General features: G+C 41.2%; 1 protein-coding gene across 1 annotated transcript in view; it reads right to left on the bottom strand.

The window, feature by feature from the left end:
- The window catches only part of ITGB2 (integrin subunit beta 2), a 47,999-nt gene extending 26,621 nt beyond the window's left edge, over positions 1 to 21,378 (bottom strand). The window contains exons 1-8 of the mRNA XM_089519018.1: positions 21,310 to 21,378; positions 15,215 to 15,275; positions 12,951 to 13,039; positions 8,222 to 8,402; positions 4,588 to 4,758; positions 3,039 to 3,280; positions 2,638 to 2,793; positions 2,101 to 2,196 (exon numbers count right to left, since the gene is read on the bottom strand). Of these exons, the coding sequence (XP_089375144.1) occupies positions 2,101 to 2,196; positions 2,638 to 2,793; positions 3,039 to 3,280; positions 4,588 to 4,758; positions 8,222 to 8,402; positions 12,951 to 13,039; positions 15,215 to 15,272 (993 nt within the window). The 5' untranslated portion in view covers positions 15,273 to 15,275; positions 21,310 to 21,378. The remainder of the gene's footprint in view (positions 1 to 2,100; positions 2,197 to 2,637; positions 2,794 to 3,038; positions 3,281 to 4,587; positions 4,759 to 8,221; positions 8,403 to 12,950; positions 13,040 to 15,214; positions 15,276 to 21,309) is intronic.

The raw sequence follows: 21,378 nt of genomic DNA, 5'->3' as shown, positions 1-21,378 counted from the left end.
AGTTTTCCTAAGGACAGTGTGTAGAGAGAAAACAGAAGGGGACCCAGAACAAAGCCCTGGGGAACTCCAACAGATAAGGGAACAGGAGAAGAAGTCTGACCTCCTGCAACTACTGCAAAAGATCTGCCAGACAAATAAGATCTAAACCAGTCAAGGACAGAGTCTGAGAACCCAAGGTCAGAGAGTATGTCAATTAGGAGACAGTGATCAACGGTGTCAAAGGTTGCAGACAGATCAAGAAGGATGAGAACAGAGTAAAGGCCATTAGCCTTGGCCTGTAAAAGGTCATTCGAGATCTTAGTGAGAGCTGTCTCTGTAGAATGCCGTGGGCGGAAACCAGACTGAAAGGGATCAAGAATGGAGTTGGCTTCAAGAAACTCAAGACAGCGAGAATAAACAACCCGTTCCAAAACTTTAGAAAGAAAGGGAAGAAGAGAAATCGGACGATAGCTAGACAAGGAGGAGGGGTCAAGAGAAGGTTTTTTCAGAATTGGTGAAATGAGAGCATGTTTGAAGTCCGAAGGGAAGGAGCCTGTAGAGAGAGAGAGAGATTGAAGATATGGAGAAGTGAGGGGAGAAAAGAGGGAGCGATAGAGATTAGAAGACGAGTAGGAATTGGGTCAAGAGAACAAGTTGCAGGTTTGGAAGAGTTCAGAAGCGTAGTGAGTTCATCCAAGGAAGCAGGAGGAAACACAGAAAATTTGTTAGGCGAGGGCAATAGAAGATTATGAGCAGAAGAAGAATCAGGAGGGACTATCTCAGAGCGAATAGTGGTAATCTTTGAGATGAAATAATTAGCAAAGTCATTAGGAGAGAATCACGAAGAGACAGGAGGAGAGGGAGGTTTAAGCAAAGTGTTGAAGGTGGAGAACAAACGCTGCAGACGCCTCTCATTGGTGGAGATCAATGATTTGTAATAATTTTGTTTTGCCGTAGAGAGGGCATGTGAGAAGGAAGAAGGAACAAATTTGAAATGGATAAAATTAGCCCAGTGTTTGGACTTTCTCCAAAGACGTTCGGCCGCTCTAGAGCAGGACTGGAGAAACTTAATGAGGGGGGTAAGCCAGGGCTGAGGCCTAGTCTTAGAGGAAGAAGTGCGTACAGAGACAGGGGCAAAATGGTCAAGAGTCAAGGAGAGAGTGGAGATAAAGACATTGCTGAATCAGCAGAATCCCCAAGATTTAGGGAAGAGAGAGATGAATCCAGGGTCAGACCAAGATGGTTAGTGTCAACAGATTGAAGGTTACGAAAATGGCGTTGAACAGTATGACGAGGAGGAGGAGTATAAGTGTTAAACGCTGGCTCCCACTGCATGCCTCAATCCACGCATCAGGAGGCAGCTGCAGCAGCACCAGAACTCCACGGAGGATACTGTCACCAGCCCCAGAGCCCCCAGAGCAGGACAAGGAGGAAAGGGCAGAGGAGGAGCCCTCCCTCAGATTGTGCCCTTGAGCCAGGCCTGGCCCTCTTCTCTGCCACAGAGACAACAGTGGAGGGGACGCAGGCAGTGGTGATGCTCCATCCTTCCCTTCTCTTCCCCTGATCACCCCTCCTCCAAGCCCAGGCAAGGCACAGACAGGCTGTCTTCTGTCTCCCCAACGGGCCCCAGCAGCCTGGTGCCCTTCTTTCTCCCTCGCCTCTTCCTCCGCTTGCCTGCCTCAATGGCTCCTCCTCACCCATGGCGCCCAGCCAGGACTCCGCCTCCCTGCGTTTCTCAATCATCTCCTTCCCTCCCTTTGCTTCACTTAGCATCCTCAAATGGAGGACGTTTTGCAGTTCTTCCCAGACTCCTCAGAGAGGTTAAAATGCAGGACTTGTCCTAGGAAAAGGAAGATGTTTGGTTACCCTGCCCTTGGGAGGCAAACAACTGCCTTTCTGCCTCCTCCTCCTGGCTGTTTCCTGCAGGCCCCCAGGAATCCTGGCGGGGGGGGGGGGTAAGACTCTTAGGCGACCCCCATGAGAGGGTTGGGCGACCCCCAAAGGGATCCTGACCCCCAGGTTGGGAACCACTGAACTAACAGCTCATAATAGGTTTAATACTTTTCAGCACAGACTTTGTTTAGTCACTTCTATGTCACCAGAAGTGTTGTTGTTACTTACTTTATATGTTTCAACCACTTCACTGGTAACAGCAAATATGGGCTGGATATTATTTTCTTTCAGTTTCTGTATCAACTGACCAACAGATGGATAGTCCTGTAGGAGAAAGAAAAAGTAGTAATGGATGGAAATTTTCAAAAATAACTTATGAAAGCAAACACTTACAGGCTCAGTCATTTCTCATCTTCATCTTTGCTTCTAAACAAGCTGTACAATAAGCAGAAGTGTGTAAATATCCACAGTTTGCCTTTCAACATTTGATCTTTTGATTCTAAAGAATGTCTCTGGCTAAGGAAGCACACATGAGATATATGTTATATCCACAGAACCCAAACGTTAATCATCACCAGAGTGAGCTGTACGAAGCGCACTTGGGAGATGAGCCGATTCTGATTTCCTATAGAAATATTACAGCATGGACTATTCATACAAAGCAATTGTAAGGATAGTATAGTACAGCCTTAGTTAAAGCTCATTAAACTCAATATTTCTAGCTGGTAGCTACCCTATGAGAGGTAGCAATAGTTCAACACTTACAAATTCATTGCTCTTTTTATACATATTTTCTTCCAGGTGGCATTTTCCATCATAAGGTGTTAAGATGGCTCCAAGTTTACCATCCCCAGCAAAATGGAAACCAGCATCTGTAGCATATACTAATAGTCGAGTAGAATTCTTCCAGCCAATCTTATTCTGGATTTAAAATTGAAAACAAAGAAAGAAACAGTAAAAATAGTCATAAAATCTAAGCAGGAAAGGACACAAAAGATTAATATGTTTGAAACTTTGTCCTAAAAGAGAGAGAACCTACATAATGCTATAGGTTGCCTTTGTGGTGTGTGTGGGATCATGATTCATTTTTTAATGGCAAGAAACTTCCACAATCCCCCATTGCACCATGGCATCTGTTATCATAGGATAGTTACCACAAAGCTTACCCCACAGACAGCAGCTTGCATCATAGCATCAAGTCCTCCCTCTGGTACATCAAGATTCCCTGATATATTCTGTTTTCCTACTTCTTCTTGAAACCGTTGTATGTTGTCTGTGAGGCTGAGCACATGTCTGAAAGCAAATGGTGGCTGGCACTTGGGATCCTTATTTGGACAGGGATTTCGCAACTTTTCTGGGTGTGTGTTAACAAAAGGCAGCACTGTCTTATCCACAAAGGCACCAAATCCTAAAGTGGCACAGAAGAAATTATATTTTTAAACATATCCAAAATCTGTTTTATGGCTGTGAATAAAAGCAGAGATAAGTGGCATATATCACTGCAAGGATTTTTGCTGCAGCAGTTGAAAGTAAACTGTTATAAAAGGGGGACTATGAACAGAAGGATCTAGCATTATAAACAACAAAGGCACAAGTCTCATCTGCTCTTGGAATCTAAGCAGGGTAAGCTCTGGTTAGTACTTGGATGGGAGACTGCCATCAAATAGCAGGTGCTGCTGGCTATATTTTGGGGGAAGGAACTGGCAAAATCACTGTTGAGTATTCCTTGCCTAAAAAAACCCTATGAAATTCATGGGGTCACTGTAAGTCAAGAGGTGACTTGAAGGCACAATACATACATCCCTTGGAAAATGAACATAGAACTGAATAGATATGTATTACATTTGTATCTCAATTTTCCACCAAAAGATATACCTCAAGAAAGAGTTGCTTCTATTTCCTTGTATGTATTGTGAAGCAATATAATCTTTCCTCTTCCTTTAGAATGACAATAATTTCTGAGTTTCTTATTTTTTCCCTTCCAAAGAACTTGACTTAGAGTCACATCAGTTGTTGTAAGAGGAGCCCTGCTGGATTGGACCAAGGGCCTATCTAGTTCAGCATTGTGTTTACCATTGTGTGACAAACTGGGATCTAGTTACTTGGTGTTCTTGAGAAGCCTACAAACAAAACATTAAGGTAACAGCCTTTTTTATTGCTATGCTCCAGCTAGTAGTACCTTTTGCCTACCTGAATAATAGCTTTTGGCTATCTAACTAGTAGCTTTTGGTGGCCTTATTTTATTAATTTGTCCAAATCCCCTTTAAAGTTGTCCAAGTTGGTGGCCATAGTTATCTAATGTATATCCTGTTCCTTTTCCAAAATGGGACCCAAGGCAGCAGAGAGAAGCAGAAAGAGTTAAACTCTGCTGAACCACCCCCTGTGGTCTTTATGCTATTTTGATTCTTTTGCACTATGCTATTATTTAAATTTCAAAACTGTGAAGTTATCTGAATTCACTATTAAAGCAAAATCTATTTTGGCCCTTTGTCTTCATCCCATGCTGGATAGTGGCAGCAGAAGATTCACCAGCCTGATTGATATTACCCTTGTTGTAAGAAGATTGATAATTTAGCTGAGTCTGCATTTGAAACTAAATATACAAGAAATATATCTATTCTATGTAATTTATCTTGGTTGAGTTACAAGAATTCTAGAGGCCAATTTTTTACACTACGAAAAACTGGCATATTAGTTGATGAGCAAGGTACCTACCGATACGAGCATATTTGGTCATGCTTCTGAGAGCCTGTAGCAGATCCCCTCCTAGCTTCTTCACAATTGCCAGGTCATCTTCCATAGAGTAAGAGAGGTCCATCAAGTAGTAGAGATCTATTTCATAATCCTCACCACGGCGGAATGTCAAGTTAAAAACAGCAGGTTGACCTGTCAGGAAAAATGAAGCATACAAGAATTTATCCTAGTCCTACTCATCAAACAAAGCTTGAGAACCTCCTCTGCAGATAGCACACAACTGCCTTCTTCAGTGTGGCAATTGCAAGGCCCCTGCTACTTCTGATACTGACTCTCAGCTTAGTAAGTGATGGGGAAGGACAAAGTGGCTGTGGGAGTGGGAAAGTGTGAGAATAAAGCAGTGCGCTCATCAAACAGGGACAGGGATCCAGAAGGGGGAAAATAGTAGGGAGAAAAGCAGAGCAGAATGGGGAGAGAGGAGACTGACTGTGTTGGTGGAGGGTGGAGAGAAGAAAGACTGTATAAAGAAGCACAGAATGAAAGACAGGGTTGCCTAGAGAAATAGAAGTTGAATTGGGCCCTTTTGACTTTGCATACTTTTACATGAGACATTAAGTGTTGTTATGTGCCTTCAAGTAGACTTTGACTTATGGCAGCCCTAACATAGAATTTTCTCAGCAAGATTTATTGACAGGAGGTTTGTCATTGCTTTCTTCCCAGCAAAATACAACATCTGGCATTCTCTGATAGTCTTGCTACCAAGTACTCACTAGTCCTGATCCTGCTTAGCAGGATCAAATAGGATCTGCTGCCTTCAGAGTATTTAGGTGTCTTGTCTATTAGTCCATAAAAATACCAATCTTACGTTTTCAGGATTGTGTCTCCAAAACTTTGAAATGAATTTCAAATCCTTATGGTTTTTAATGATTTGTATTTATTTTATGCATTGATTACCTATGTTTCTTAAATGGCCCAAAGGCATAGTATTTTAAGGCACCGTACAGATTAAAGGGGGAGAGCCACTGTGGCATAGTGGCTTGAGCACTAGACTAGGACACTGGGAGAGCAGTGTTTGAATCCCACCTTGGCCATGGAAATCCACTGGGTGACTTTGGGCAAGTCACACTCTCTCAGCCTCAGAGGATGGCAATGGCAAGCCCCCTCTGAATAAATCTTGTCAAGAAAACCTCATGATAGGTTCACCTTAGGGTCGCCATAAGTCAAAAACAACACACACAAAGATTAAAGCACAATAAAATCAACAATCATTTAAAAAAAAAAACACAGATTAAAAAAATCAAACAAATACATATCAGAAGCATAATTCCATAAAATACACAATAGATTACAACACTGAAGTAGAAGACAGGAAGAGGAATTAAATCCAAATCAAATCTAGGACTAATAGGTAGATCTTTAAAAGCCTGGGATCCCCCAAGCCACCATCAAAACATAGATCACCTCTTTTGTTGGTATTCCATATAAAAATCATGAACATCAATAAAGATATATAACTTGGGTCAATTATTTTCCGCTATGGCAGCATTGCCAAGCACCAGTTCCATGATACAAAGTGCAGTGGATTGCTATGAAAACTTTCATTTGATGATGATGGGGTGGGGAGCAGGTTGAGGAAATGTGTGTAAAAACCTTTTCATTTTGTGTTTAATAGTTTCAACTCGTTCTCATGACAGCAATTTTGTGACTGAATATCCACAGCAGCCATTTTTGAACTGGCCACATTCTTGTGGCAATCATTTTAAGGGATATTCAACACACTTTTTGAAATATGTTCAGGGTCATTAAAGTTTGGAACCCAACAACCTTCTTACATCTTGATCCACATTTTGAAGTCCTAGTGATTCAGGTATGATTTCTTCTGGTTGCTATGTACCTTCAAAGTGAGTCCGACTCATGGCAACCCATGGTGTTTTCTTGGCAAGATTTATTCAGAGAAGGTGTGCCATTGCTTTCCTCTAAGGCTGTGAGAATCTGACTTGTCCGGTATTGCTAGGTGCAGATTTGAACCATGGTGTCTTGGAGTCCTAATGCAACAGTCAAACCACTATACCACTTTGATTGCCTTTAAATATGACTAAAATCTTGAAATTCAGCATGAGAAAAATAGTACTGTTTATTGTAGGAATTACACTACATTTCAACACATTTCAAGTGGGATCTGTACTTTTTATATAAATATACAACCATCAGATATTACTGGATCATATTTTTTTTAAATGAAGTTTTTATAGAGTGGAATATAACCAATTACTTTGCCCTACTATGTCTAAAAGCAGTAGATTCTATCTGATCTTGGAAGCTAAGCAGGGTCAGTCCTGGTTAGTACCTGGATGGGAGAATGCTAATCAATTACTTTTAATAATTAAATAATACCAGTTGCTGTAGGCTACATTTCAGAAGAAGAGCCTGGCAAAATCACATGAGTATTGCTTGCTTAAGAAAACCCTATGAAATTTGTGGGGTTGCCATTAGTCAACAGGCGACTTGGAGACACACACATTATGAGAAGGGCAGTCGTCTGCTGCCGCCTCCATTTCCGCCACCGGGAAGCCTCAGCCTCCAAACGGGGAGGGTTCCTGGCGGCGGAAAAAGAAGCCGCAAAAAGTGGCTTCTTTTTGCGTCGTGGTTGCGATACACAAGTGCACAAATGGTGCACTCGTGATGTCGTAAGCGCAGGGGGACATGCGGATGCTAAGCGTCTGGCATATCAAAATGGCGGCGCCCATGTGTATAGGGCGCTGCCATTTTGTACGTACTAGGTACGTACTAGGGTTAGGGTGTCCGGAAAGGACGCCCTTTCCTAACCCTAGTATGTACCTAGTACGTACTTTTTGTGCATCTGGAACACGCCATAATTACAAATTGTATTTCATATTTTTATCTGTTGTAGCAAACTGCATTTTTAAAACAGACATGTTTTTATTCTTGTTAGTTTTTCTTAATGTGTCTGTAACCTTATAATAAATGAACTCTACTTAACAACAATAAGCAAAAGAGGAAGAAGTTCTTACTGTAAGGAAACTACTAGCTTACTTTCATAAGTAGGCCTGCCAAGGCAGCTACCTTCTCCCCACTATCATAAGCAGCAGTGATGCTGAGGCTTTCTTTTTCTTGGATTAATTTGAAGAAGATTTACCCTTTCCTTTCTCAAACTGCCAAGCCATTTCCCCTTTGCTTTCTTGGTAAATCGGTGGAATCCAGAAATAGCAGAAGTGGCAGCAAACAGGAAAGGAGTCAGAGGTATCTGGGTTGACCAGCAGCATGATGGATTACAGTGAAGTGATGTTCTTTAAAAATGTATCCCATCCCATTTTTTTTCTTTTTATTTACATTTTTTACATTCAAAATTCACCCTTGAATGGCATGCAGGAAAAAATTGTAACATGTCCCCTATCCCTAACCATCCAGATCAGGCTGTTTTAGGCCAGGACAAGTCTTTTTAAACTAAAAGTCAACTGTAAAACTGTCCAAAACTGGGAGATGAGACAGCTCGGGGGCATAAAAATATCCTTAGTGGCCACATGTGGCCACAGCCTCACTTTCTTCACCCCACATATGCTTCATCTTGCCATAACATTCCTCTCATCTAGTTTCAACCTTTGTACATAATGATTCTTAAAAATTGATACTGTACCTTTTCTTAATCTCACACGGTGCACCCCAGGAGACAGTTGATTATTCTTGCTGGATGTATCAGACGTCTCGGGAATTGCAACACTTGTGGGGAAAATGACGTCCCCTTCGCATCCTTTCAGTAGGAGCTGTTGCTCAGTGTCACAGCGAATAGAATCTGGCTCTCCAACTTTTGTGAAATTCTGTATATCATATGAAACATAAAACAAAATAAGCCATGCTGGTCCAGAAGAACAATTCTGAAATTCATGGTTGAACAATATTGGGGGCCAACAAAATATCCACAAACTTGTGAAGAACTGCATGAGATCTTTGGGCAAGCTTGCCCCCTTCCCATACACTTTAGGCTGGATTAGGGGATAGTGGAAGGGGAGAATGGTTTATTTCTCCCTCTTTCCTTTTGTAATAGGACACCTAATTTTTGAAAAGTATCCCCCCACCATTTGCCCTGAATTTCATGTTTCCAACATGTCTCCTCCTCCTCTCTCCCTTGTTCCCAGTTCCTCTCTTCCTCTTCTGCTCCTCACTAGCTTGCACAACATCCTTGAAGAAGAAACAGGGCAGCCACTCATGTGACTCTTCCTCTTCTCCTTCCCACTCCTGAGACGGACTCACATCATATCCAGTAATGAGTAAAAACTTCCATTGAAAAGCAATACATTACAGGCAAAGAAGTAGCATAATTTCAGCTTGCTTCTGTAAAAGGTAACTAGCTGTTACCTAGGAACTGTTTGAAAAAAATAGTTACTTCCTATGAGATGGATGAATTTTAATATTAATATCCCCACTATAGATTTATAGAAATGGTTGCACTATGGATATAGAAATGAGCTTTCTGGAGGTTGTGTGTAAGGTTGTGTGTAAGAGAGAAAATGCTGAACAGGATTTGCAGTAAAATGTTGAGAGAACAAGTTGACCTTTGCAAGCATCAAGGCATCTAGCTTGCTTTGAAAGCCAAAACAATTAAGAACAGCATCCTTGGATGAAGGAAATAACACGTAAGCGATAAGAGTGATGGAATATTCCAAAGGAGTGAAAAATGTATTTTAAAATATTCAGAATCCTGTGTCCTGATTGTAAGAAAGTTTTGTACGTTTGCACTTTGAACCAGCCAATAGAATACATTGTTAGGGACCTCTTGTTTGAATTCCTATATGAACAGCCATTTTCTTTGGATTCTCAGCCTTCAGGGCCTGTTGTATCTCTGCTCTGTCAAGCCAGTGGACTTAGTGAGAGAAGTCCAGGCTTTTAAGAATCCTACAACACATAGATAATTCTGGATTAAAGGAATCTGATATGCTACAAAATACAATTCTAAGTCCAGAAAATATTGCTACATGTGTTGAAATCGTTAGTTCAGGGAATTGCTTTAAGTCAGCACTAGCACTTTACATTTCTATGCTGCTTCATAGTGAACTAAGCACTCTCTAAGCAGTTGACAATGTGTTAGCCAATTGCCCCCAACAAGCTGTGTACTCATTTTACCGACCTATGAAAGGATGGAAGGCTGAGTCAACCTGGAGCCCTCTGGGATCAAACTCACAACATTGGACCTCATCGCACAGGGCTCACGGAATGGGCCCAGTGCAAAACGAAAGGGGGCAGGAAGGGAATGGGATGGGGAAAGGACACATTTTACCACACACCAGAACGCCGCTGCTGCCACCAGAAGTCCCTGTTCTGCTCCACATAGGGCAATGTTTCAGGAACAATTCCTGCAAATTGCCCTCTGTGGGACAGATGGGGAACAGAATGGGGACTTCTGGTGGCGTTGGCAGCATTCCAGTGTGTGGTAAAATGCGTCCTTTCCCCATTCCGTTCCATTCCTGCCCCTTTTTGGTCCCCGTGGGGCCCGTTCTGTGAGCCCATGTGATACACTCCCCTGTGACTGCGATACTGCAGGGATCTTTAGTCAGGGGTGGAGAAAGGGTGGCTCATAGGTTGCACAAAAACCTTGGGTCCTCATTTAGTGGCCCCTGATCTCCTGAACCAATTTTTGCTAAAAACTGTGGAAAGCTATCCAAACTGCCACTAACTATTATCTGATTGTATCCTCTTGGCCCTCACTACTCTCCACTCCTCTCAAAACACTACCAAAAGTGATGGGATGCCACATCTGATAGCACCGAGAGCAACAGTGGGGCCAGCCAGAGGGTGCTGCAAGGAAGAAAATGGGCCCTGCCTCCTCCAGAGTTCCCCACCCCTCTTCTAAGGAAACAGTCACAGCCCTCAAACGTGGACTCCTCCAGAAAGGGTAATTGTTGCTGGTGACTGCTATACTTATAGCAGTAGTCCTTAACAAAAAACAAACATCCACTAACCTGAGGATTACCAGAGGACAACCAACAGCCACATATTATCCCCACCCTTGCAAAAAACAAACAAGCAAGCAAGCAAACAAACAAACAAAGGAATTGTAGAGTTCAATATTTGTATTTCGTATTGGGTTCCTTAGTTATTTCTTCTCCTTGCTGGAGGGGAGGAGGGAACACAAATGTTTCCTTACAGCAGTGTTCCTCTAGCTACTTGATGTATGGGACCGGCACCATATTTATACCCATTGGGTATAACTGCTTCTTTCTTGCCTAGAAACTTCCCAGGCACCAGCAGTCAATAGCTTAGTGACCAGAACTAGTCCAGCAACCAGGGTTTAATCTGCACCATAGCAATAATGCAGTTTAACACCACTTTAAAGGCCATCACTTTGTTGAATCTGGGGAGATGTAGTTTGTTGTGGCACTAGAGCTCTGTGACAGAGAAGTCTAAATATCCCACAAAACTACAAATCCCAACATTTCATAGCTTTGAGCCATGGCAGTGAAAGCAATGTCAAACTGCACTATTACTGCAGTGCTGATTACATCCACCACTTTGAACACAACACTACCTTACAGATTTTAAGAACACTGTTGCTATAAAACAAAGGCATGTCTGTAGGACTCTCATAATGTCAGTAGCAAACAAAGGCACTGAAGAGATCTGATGATGTCTGGCATCATGAAATCTAAATGGCCAAATTACCTCCAGTGTCACACACACACTGTCACACACACTCCAATGTCATCCCATCCCCTGCCAGTTTCTACAGGGACTGAAGTGTCTCTAGGGAGTTTATCACACAGGGACAATTGGAAGTGTTTATTCCATCAAAATCAAGCATTCACGATTAAGATTTTCACATGACGTCATGAATAAAGTACCATTTTCCTGGGAATATTCCATGAAAATTGTGCAATTGCGATAATGTGTTTCAGACGACGTTGTAACCAAAAGAGATTAAAACACCATTAACCTGAGAATAACTAGGCAATAAATAGCAACAAATCATTCATTGGAAAAATTCTGTGAATGATTTGTGCTGCTTATTGCCTGGTTATCCCTGTGAGACTTGGGATTGCTCTGACCAAAAATCCACAACAACTTAATGTAAAACCAAAAAGTTTATTGTAAAGAATAAGGTAGAAGCACCTTGGACCACGTCTTTGCTGAATCTGAAGGACTCCCAATAGAAACTGCATTTTAAAACCCCAGACCACCTCCCTTTTCCTCCTGCCCAAATAGCCAACCCCCCCTTTTCCCCCTTCATCCCAGAGAAAGGGATTCTACATCAAAGCTGCTCTAGCAAAGTGCCATTTGGTTCCTAAGCTCCTCTGTCCTGAGAAATCTATGGATGCGGGAATAGAGGGTGTCTGTTAACCATCATTCCATCATAAAGCTGCCTGAATGGCACCAATTGCTGCTCTCAGCTGACGTGATCATCCGCAGCATATCCCATGGTGGCCACCACTCCTTCCTAGGATGCCTTTCCAATTGAGTCCTACAGATACATACCTTTATTTAATACATACATATATTGCTAACACACCCTAAGATTTATATTTATATATGAGAATATGTGTGTGTGTGTGTGTGTGTGTGTATAGAGAGAGAGGTTCACTACTAGATAGGATCAGCAGCTTTAAACAGTCTGCCACTCCTAAGATGCCGCCTTGAAACATTCCAACACATCATACCCCAAGTAAAGGTTGTATGTACATATCATCAATGTGCATGTAACTAATTACTAACTTAAATGACTTAATCTAAACTCTTTAACTCATCATGACAGGACCCCGAATGAATAAATGAACGAAGGGGTTTTCTGACAATCCCCTTGATAATAACTGCTATGTGTGAAAATTTTAATTGCAATTTAATAGTAATTGCGTGATTTTCACGGGATAAACCCCATTTAAACTTTCAGTTTTCCTTTGTATGATAAGCAACTAAGAGGTGGATGCAAAACAGCATCAAGAAGCATGAACCACTAATAAGTGATGTTCTTTGTTGTGAGAACCCTCACGTCTTTGTACTAGTCCTTGCAAATGTGGGATAAATTCTTCAGGCTGCCCTCCTAACACTAGAATAAATAGCATTCAGTTGCTTTCTTGGCCAAACCTACAGCAGTAATAGTAAGCTATCCTAATAACTCTTGCCATTTGAGACGGGATGGGAGTGGGAGGTCAAGTACTGTTCCTTCTTCACCAGTTTGAAAACAGTAGAACATTTTATGTACTACTTTTCAAACGGTAACAAGGACTCCTGCAGAAAAGGAACTGGAAGTTGGCAGTAGTTTCTACAGAAAGAAAAATGCTCACATCCACACACAAAAGCATAATCCACAATGAACAAAAAATATTTTAAAGAACACCAAGTTATGTTGTTAAATAGGAGACAGAACAAAAACCTACCCGCTTTTTGCACCAAGCACAGCCAGGGCCAGATGTGATGCACTCTTCACATGTTTTTACGTTGTATTTGGTGCATTCAAGAGAAATTGCTTGAGGAGAAGGAGAAGAAAGATTAGTATTAAGAAAGATCAATAATAGTATCAAAGTAGAGCAACAGAAACACCCTCTGTATCAATTAAAAGAAAGAACTCCATGCAGGTCTGCAGGGGGGGAAATCCAGAGGACAAGGCCAGACTCTACCTTTATTGTGACCAGTGTCTGAGATCTCCAAAAGGAGAAAAAGCCTAATTTCAGGCCTGATTTTTTTGTAGACTAGTAATTGGTGTGTGTGTGTGTGTGTGTGCGTGTGTGTGTACAATAAGTGTACATGGGGTAGTGGTTTAACTATTGTACTACAACTTTGAAGACCAGGGTTCAAATCTTAACTCAGCCATGGAAACCCACTGGTAACCTTAGGTAAGTCACACTCTCAACCTCAGAAGAAGGCAGAGGCGAAGGCAAGCCCCCTCTGAACAAATCTTGCCAAGAAAACTCATTGAGAGGGTTTTTTAGGGTCACCATAAGTTGGAAATGTCTTAAATGCATGCAAAAACAATATACATATAAACATACATCTTAGGAAATATAAAGTCCCCCTTCCTTCTTCCCCTGATCTTAACCTGATGTTTATGAAAAAAATTCTGATGAAGAAATTTCAAGATTTTAAAAAGCCTGGCCATAATTTATACATATTTAGTTGGTCCTAATAAAAATATTCCTTGAATATTAATTTTGGAAGTCCAATATCAGATAAAGTCAAACTTTTCTGTAAATTAATATGTGGTAAACTAAGTGAAAGATCTGTAAAAAAATATTTACAGTAAAATATTTAAATCAGTTATTACAACTGATCCATATTTACTGGATGAAAAAAATGCATCTCTGATCTCAAACTATGTTGTTGTTATTATTAACACAAAGTCTGACTAATAGAAAATTTCTCATTTCCACTAACATATATTTTCTATTTACATTTTCCCTTTAATTTTCCTCCCTTTCATTTCAGCTATAACTCACATTCATACTACTTCCTACAACAAACTATACACTGAATCTTTACTTATTCATTTGACCCTCCCCCCCATTAATACTGTGATACATCCTTATCAGATAGTTATTACATTACAATCCTCACATTTACATTTGATCTCATACTATTTTGTAATGTTATGGTGAAAGGGCTATTTTTTCTTACAGTTAGGTTGCAAACCTGTCACAACTAATAAACTAGAAGTCTGACTTCAAAGCAGAGACGGTCTACACTCAGATTCGTTAAGATCACTTATACCCGACATCATCTATTGCCAAGAACCATGGAGATACAATAATACACAATAAAAATACTAAAACAACAATCAATTAATTTATAAATACAAATTGTTCTGTAAGATTTTAACTTCTGAAGCTGAGAAATTACACAGTCTGGGCAATGTAATTAGGCATTCTTGTTCCCAAGTTTGAAAACATTATCTTTCCCTCTCAAAAAAGGTAATGTGTTTAGGCTTTACGTGGAAATAAAATTATATGATAGTAACACATTATTAATGTGTTTTTTCCTAAATTCTTTCATTATTTTGAAACAAAAAGTGCCTCCAAATGGAATGGCTTCTTCCTAGTGGTAGGTGTTGTAAGACTGTGCTGATGAGTGCCTGGCCTGCACTTCAAGATTATCACATCACTTTTGCAGAGAATTGCTGGCCCTGGGAAAGGAGCCTATTCACCAGCATACCCTGGCTCCCGGTGCCAGGAAAGGGAATATTCACTCCTGGTGGGATATCCAACTGTTCTTCCACCATTCCTCTAACTAGCTGCCATAGTGATCTGCACTACAGAATGGCCACAATCTGACAGAATGTTAAAATATTCTTAAATCCTTTTATTTCAATGGGCTTAAGCAAACACCCTATTATCTTACTTTCTTCTACAATACTGAGAGTATTATGTGCCTGCACTTTGTTGTCATGTGCCTTCAAGTCATTTCCAAATTATGGTGACCCTAAGGCAAACCTATCATGGGGTTTTCTTGGCAAGATTTGTTTAGAGGAGATTTATCATTGCCTTCCCTAAGGCTGAGAGCATGTGACTTGTCCAAGGTCACCTAGTGAGTTTCATGGCCAAGCAAGAATTGAACCCTGATCTCCAGAGTTGTAGTTCACCACTCAAACCACTACGGCACACTATGTGCCTTCATTACTTTGGCATAATTACAGAAATTTCCATCTCACCTGTTGTCAGGATCAGTAGCTCAGCTCCAAATAGCAAAAGCAAACATTTACGAATCATTTCCTGTGAAATGTAAATAATACAGAATGAAATATCTACATGAGGAGTTATAACATTAAGCATCTTAAAAAGTGCACGGGCAATTTGTGGAATTCAGTTATAGATGCACAATTTAAAAAAAATTGGAAAGAAAGCTGAAAATGATGCAGCTTGAGTATTGCTGAAATAGTTTAAAAAGTGAAGGGGAGAAAAAGACTTTCCAAGCCCTTCTTATAATAGCTAGGTGATCAAACTGCCATTGCCTCCTCATCTGCCTTCTATGCCCCATCAGGTGGCTTTCCACCATTTCTTGCCTTGCAGACCACACATGTTGTAAATAATAAGATTTATTCTCAAGTTATTGGGGATCCATTATGTCAGGGTGGGATACATTTGCAAAAACCCATATCACCTTCTCTTGCCCCCAAATGATGGAGAAATAGAAACTGTGCTCAGAGAACAGCCATGTTCAGACATCACAAGAAACTAGAACTCCAAAAAAGGTCTGATACATACTGGCAGTCCGCACCTGCTGTCAAGAGGAGTGGATAAACAAACCACAAATCTTCGGCCTGAAAATGGGATCCCTGCAAGGTTTCCACATTAAAATAAGTAACAGACTGAAGACCCACCATTTATTAGCAGCTTCACTGAAAGCAAGAGTCATTGGGTAGTGTCCACCAGAATGCCACTTTCCCATGCAAAACAAGGTCCTTGCACATGACATATGGATTAGTATTGAGGATACCGACAACAACTTGAGGATGCAGACAGAATCCTTGGAGAGGTGAGAGCCACCACGTGCATCCTAGAACCATGCCCATCTTGGGTGCTGAAAGCAGCCGAAGGGAGACTGACTGGCTAGGTAAAAGGAGTAGTGAATGCCTCACCACAGCAAGACAGGTTCCCAGCTTGTCCAAAAGATGCTTTGGTGATCCCACCAGATTGGAGAACTATCGGTCAGTCTCAAATATCACCTTTTGGGGCAAGGTGTTGGAACGTGTGGTGGCTTCCGATCTCCAGGAGTTCTTGGAAGAAACAGATTATCTGGATTCATTTCAGACTGGCTTCAGACCTGGCTATGAGACGGAGACAGTTTTGGTTGCCTTGGTGGATGGCCTACACAGGAAAATGGATAAGGCGTCCCTGATGGCTCTGCTGGATCTCTCGGCAGGTTTCAGTACCATCAACCATGGTATTCTTCTCAGTCATCTCTCTGGGATGGGAATTGAGGCACTGTCTTACGGGGGCTCCAGTCCTACTTGGAGGGGTGGACCCAGAAGGTTGTGTTGAGGGACACCTGTTGGATATCCTGGCTACTAGCCTGTGGTGTCTCTCAGGACTCAGTTCTGTCCCCCATGCTGTTCAATATTTACATGAAACCACTGGGAGAGGTCATCTTGAGTTTTGGGCGGGAGTGCCACCAATATGCTGATGTCCTCCAGCTCTATCTCCTTTACATCTGATTCCAAGGAAGCTGTTTCTGTACTAAACCAGTGTCTGATGTTAGTAACGGACTGGATGAGGGTGAACAAATTGAGACTTAATCCATGCAAGACAGAGGTTGCCATGGTCTGTCAGAAAGCCGATCAGGAAACAGGGATTCAGTCTGTGTTGGATGGGATTACACTCCCCTTGAAATCTCAGGTTCGCAGCTTGGGTGTGCTCCTGGATTCAGCTCTGAGCATGGATACCCAGGTTTTGGATGTGGCCAGGAGTGCATTTGCACATTTAAATCTAGTGTACCAGCTGTGCCCATTCCTTGAGAAGTCAGATCTGGCTACGGTGGCACATACTTTAATTACATCCCTTTTTAACTATTGTAATGCACTTTATATTGGATTGCCCTTGGGAACTGGGAACTAGAAACTTCAGCAGGTCCAAAATATTGTAGCCAGGTTGTTGACTGGGGCTGGCTACAAAGATCATGTGACACCCATGCTGAAAACAGATGCAATGGGTACCGGTCCATTTCCTGGCAGAATTTCAAGGGCTAGTTTTGATCGTCAAAGCCCTAAACGGCTTGGGTCCAGACTATCTGAAGGAACATATCTCCCTATACAAGCCAGGCCAAGCACTAACTTTGGCAGGGGAGGGCTTTCTCTCAGCCCCACCACCTTCTCAGGTGCAGTTGGTAAGAACGCTGGAAAAAGCCTTCTCTATGGCTACTCCTAGACTGTGGACCTCCGTTTCATGGCAAGTTAGATCGGCCCCATCCCTGTTCTATGTTCAACAGCAGCTGAAGACATTTTTACTTAGGCAGGTGTTTGATGGATGAATTTTACTTGTGTTGTGCCATGTGCTGTAAATGCTTTTTATATCCCCCCCCCCCCCCCCGGTTTTAACTATGTCTTTTAACCTATGTTTTAATATTGATAATATTTAATTTTTTAAAACTTTTGTAATCAATGTTTTTATGTCTGTCTTTTCAAATTCTTGTAACCTGCCCTTGTATCCCATTGTCGGAGAAAGGTGGGATATAAATACTTGAAATAATAAATAAATAAAATAAAATACAGTCGCCCTTCTTTTCCTGCGGACTTGAGAACTGTGTTCTTGATTATACATAGAGGGGCAACCTCCGTTATGCTCAATAGGGTGCGCCCTGTGGCACATACCCTGCGCGCGCTTGCGGGGGTGCGCCCCAATCAAACCTATGGGGCTTGAATAAGTGCGAGTCTCCATTTTCACAGGGCAGGGGGTCCGGAACGGATCCCTTGTGTAAATGGAGGGCTGACTGTAGTATTGGTATGCATGCCTGCAGATATTGGTATACTTGCTTGTAGATATAAAGGAGTGCATCTCCTCATTAGTTAATATGTGGTCTGAGATGAAGGCTTTCACATTTGCCTTCTGAGATTCAATTTATTTTTTCTGAAGAATAATTTTGTGAAGTACATTTTAAGAAAAGAAATGTAGATGTGGTCTAGCCAAACCCACTACTTTGTAGGAGGTCAACTGGGTGACTAGTGAGCTTGCGCTGATAATAAAGACAGAGACTATTAATAAGAAAGACCTCACCAACCAGACATGTGTTCTCTGTATTGAGAAAGATAACTCCTTGTTTAGCACGCATCACCATGATATGATACAAATCCTATTATATGTACTGAGTTAGTTTTAAAATTTGCTGTCTGCTTCAAAGGCTGTGGGAAGAAAGAGCACTCAGCAATACAAAAGTTGATGTGGAAATTTTGGACATTTTAAGCATGACTGTCTTTGACTAAGGGGAAACTCAAGAAAGAAGCAAGGCAGGCAGTAGAGGAAAGGGTAATGGTTGCTTCTGAATTACCACTTGTGTTTTTTTTTAACCTAGTATAAAGAGTATCAGTGGTTCATGGTTTTTCTTGAAGGGAGGTTTAGGGCATTGATTGTGTAGATTTTTGGCAGGCATTAAGAGCAATAGTTTCCCTTCTCTGTGATGAATTTGGCAGAAGTTAGCTAAATGTGGCAGCAGAGTATTACAGCCTTGTGATCTGATTGTGAAAGCAACTAATGGGAAAAAATTAACCATAAAGATCAAGGCTCAAATGGTGTTAGTTGTAACATCCATCAAATGCACAGTTTGCTTAGGATGGCAGGATTTATTTGAGTGGGCTTGCTGCTTCCAGCCTATCAATCCAAATATTCTAGTTTTCAGTTTATGATGTTTTACTAATACATATTTAAGCATACTTATCAGTTTGAGGAAGTTATTATTTCTGGGAAATGAGGAACTGCAGTCCCAGTAGCAAACAAGAAGGTTATTTTTATAATTACTTTTCTTTTAATGAGGTTACAATTTGGATCAGAGAAACTGGGGGTGACTGTGATCTGCAATTTTAATTATTTAATTTATAGCCTACACTTTCCCCAATATGGGTCCCAACAAGGCAGCTCACAAATTTGAGTTAAAACAAAACAAAACAAACAAACAAACACCTGTTAAAACTATGAAGTTTTTAAAAAACCCACAATTTAACAATCATATTACAATATTAATTTTAAGCCATTTATAAAAGGTTAAAATATACTTCTAATAATAAATAAATAATAAAAATACAAATAAAATACTACACACCCCAAGTAAAAGATTTTTGCAGTGGACGGTTAACACTCAAACACCTGGGAAAAGGGAAAGATTTTTGCCTGCCAGTGGAAGGAGAACAGAAAGTGAGCCAATCTAGCTTCCTATTGGAGGCAATTCCACAGTCTGGTAGGAGCCACTGATCTTGTCTGCTTGGGCCAAAAGGCCCATTTCCCCCATTCTGGTGTTGTCTTGTTCAGATGACACACAGCCCAAACCCCAGATCTGGCAGCCCATACCACGTTGGCACAAGAATTGAGGCAAAACACACTTACAACCAAGTAAAAAAAAACCTTACCCATTGTTCCAGATCTTCTAGAAGATCCAGAGCTCTCCACTTCTGTGCCACAGCATGGGCATCTCACTGGGCAGCTGCCATGTTGTCTGCCACCACCACAGGGCACCTATTCTGGGGTCAGAACAAGGCATCCAGCCTGTGACTGTTGCTGGGCATCTCATTCTGACTTCAGAGGTAAGCGATCCATGGCAGCGGCAGATGTGGCAGCAGCATGCCCATGCAGATGGTTGCCACACTGCAGAAACTGAGGCCAAGGTAACAGAGGGAAAACAAGACTGATGCAGGGCAGGGCATTCCAGGATGGTTCTGGTGTATCCTGGCCAGCCCAGAAAAGGTCACTGAGAAGGCTTTCTCCTGCATCCTTACCAGTCTTGCCTGTGATGGTGATGGGATCAAGACAAAATAAAATAAAATCCTCCCCTGAGGATCTTAAGACTTGGGAAGGCTCATATTCTGAGATACAGCCCCTCAGACAGTGTGGACCCAAGTCATGCAGGGGTTTATATGTCATAACAAGTACTTTGAATTGTGTACAGAATGAGCTGGTAGCCAGTAAAGCTGGTTCGATTGGGAATTGCATGTTCCCTGTAATCTGCTCCAGTCAGAAGTAATTATTCCCCAAGACAGAAATGTTTGTGAAATTAAATTCTAACAAAGAGACTGCTGTTGGAAAGGACAAAGTTAAAGAAACACCTGAGAGAGAAATGTGAACCACAGCAAAAACTGCTACATTGAAATCATTGCTATTGAAATCAGCAAAGAGTGTAGAATTGGAAACCATGCCATAGCCCAGTTTATTGCTCTCAGATATATTTTGGAGTACAGTATTTTGTCATATAGTCAGTTTGACTGCAACCATAATGGGCATCCTCATGAAGACCACCATTATTGGAAAGATGACCTGATTCACAAAGGACTCCAAAGAGCCCAGGAGAGAGTAAGGCTATTTGAAAAAACACTTTGTTTTCTGGCTCTTCTTCATGTTGTACTCCTCCCAGCTCCAGAGGGAGAGAATTACCTACCATACAATCCATTCATATAACTGAAATAAGATTACAACTAAAAGCTTATGTCAAGTACAGCAGGAGATTTCATTCTAGTGTACTATAATAATAAAACATGCATTTCGAATCCCGCACAAAGAAAATATTGGTGACTAGGGTGACTTAGAACAAAGAAACAATCGGGTATTGAAGCATTAAGACCCAGGATGCTTTTTTTGAAGCAAAACAAAAAGCCTTTTTAAAAAAGGTTTCTGTTTCACAAATTTGAATGAAACACAGAGCTTGGGAATGTTTCTTTTTGGACTACAACTAACAGCATCTTGGCATAATCACAAAGGAGGGTACATATACCTAGTGGCACTCCTGGTCAAAATATATAGAAGATATAATGTGTCTGCCAAATGCTGAAATTCACTAGTTTACTGTACAAGTAACAGGTGCAATTGGGATTTTGGCCATATCAGTATCCCAGAAATACTATACTGATCAGCCATACTAAATTTTTGTTACCATTATACACAGTGTAGATTGAGGGTTAAGGCAGAAAAAGCAAGTGACAGGATTAAAATATAGGCCTTTTCTTTTTTAAAGAGAGGGGGGAAACCCCAAAATAATATATTACAAATTAAACATGAACTACTCTACCAGAATAGAAAAAATACCTAGGAAACAAAGACATAAAAAACCTACATCAAGCAGTTTCTGTTGCTTCTTCTCCACGATCTTTTCCTGTTGTGAAAAAGTAAAGTTCTTCTTCTG

Source organism: Sceloporus occidentalis, unplaced genomic scaffold (genome assembly GCF_023333645.1).
Source record: "Sceloporus occidentalis isolate IW3139 unplaced genomic scaffold, rSceOcc1.0.p SCAF_4, whole genome shotgun sequence".
In the NCBI taxonomy this organism is placed as follows: Eukaryota; Metazoa; Chordata; class Lepidosauria; order Squamata; family Phrynosomatidae; genus Sceloporus; species Sceloporus occidentalis.
The sequence above is the reverse complement of the archived record's forward strand: the minus strand, read 5'-3'. Positions and strand labels throughout refer to the sequence as shown.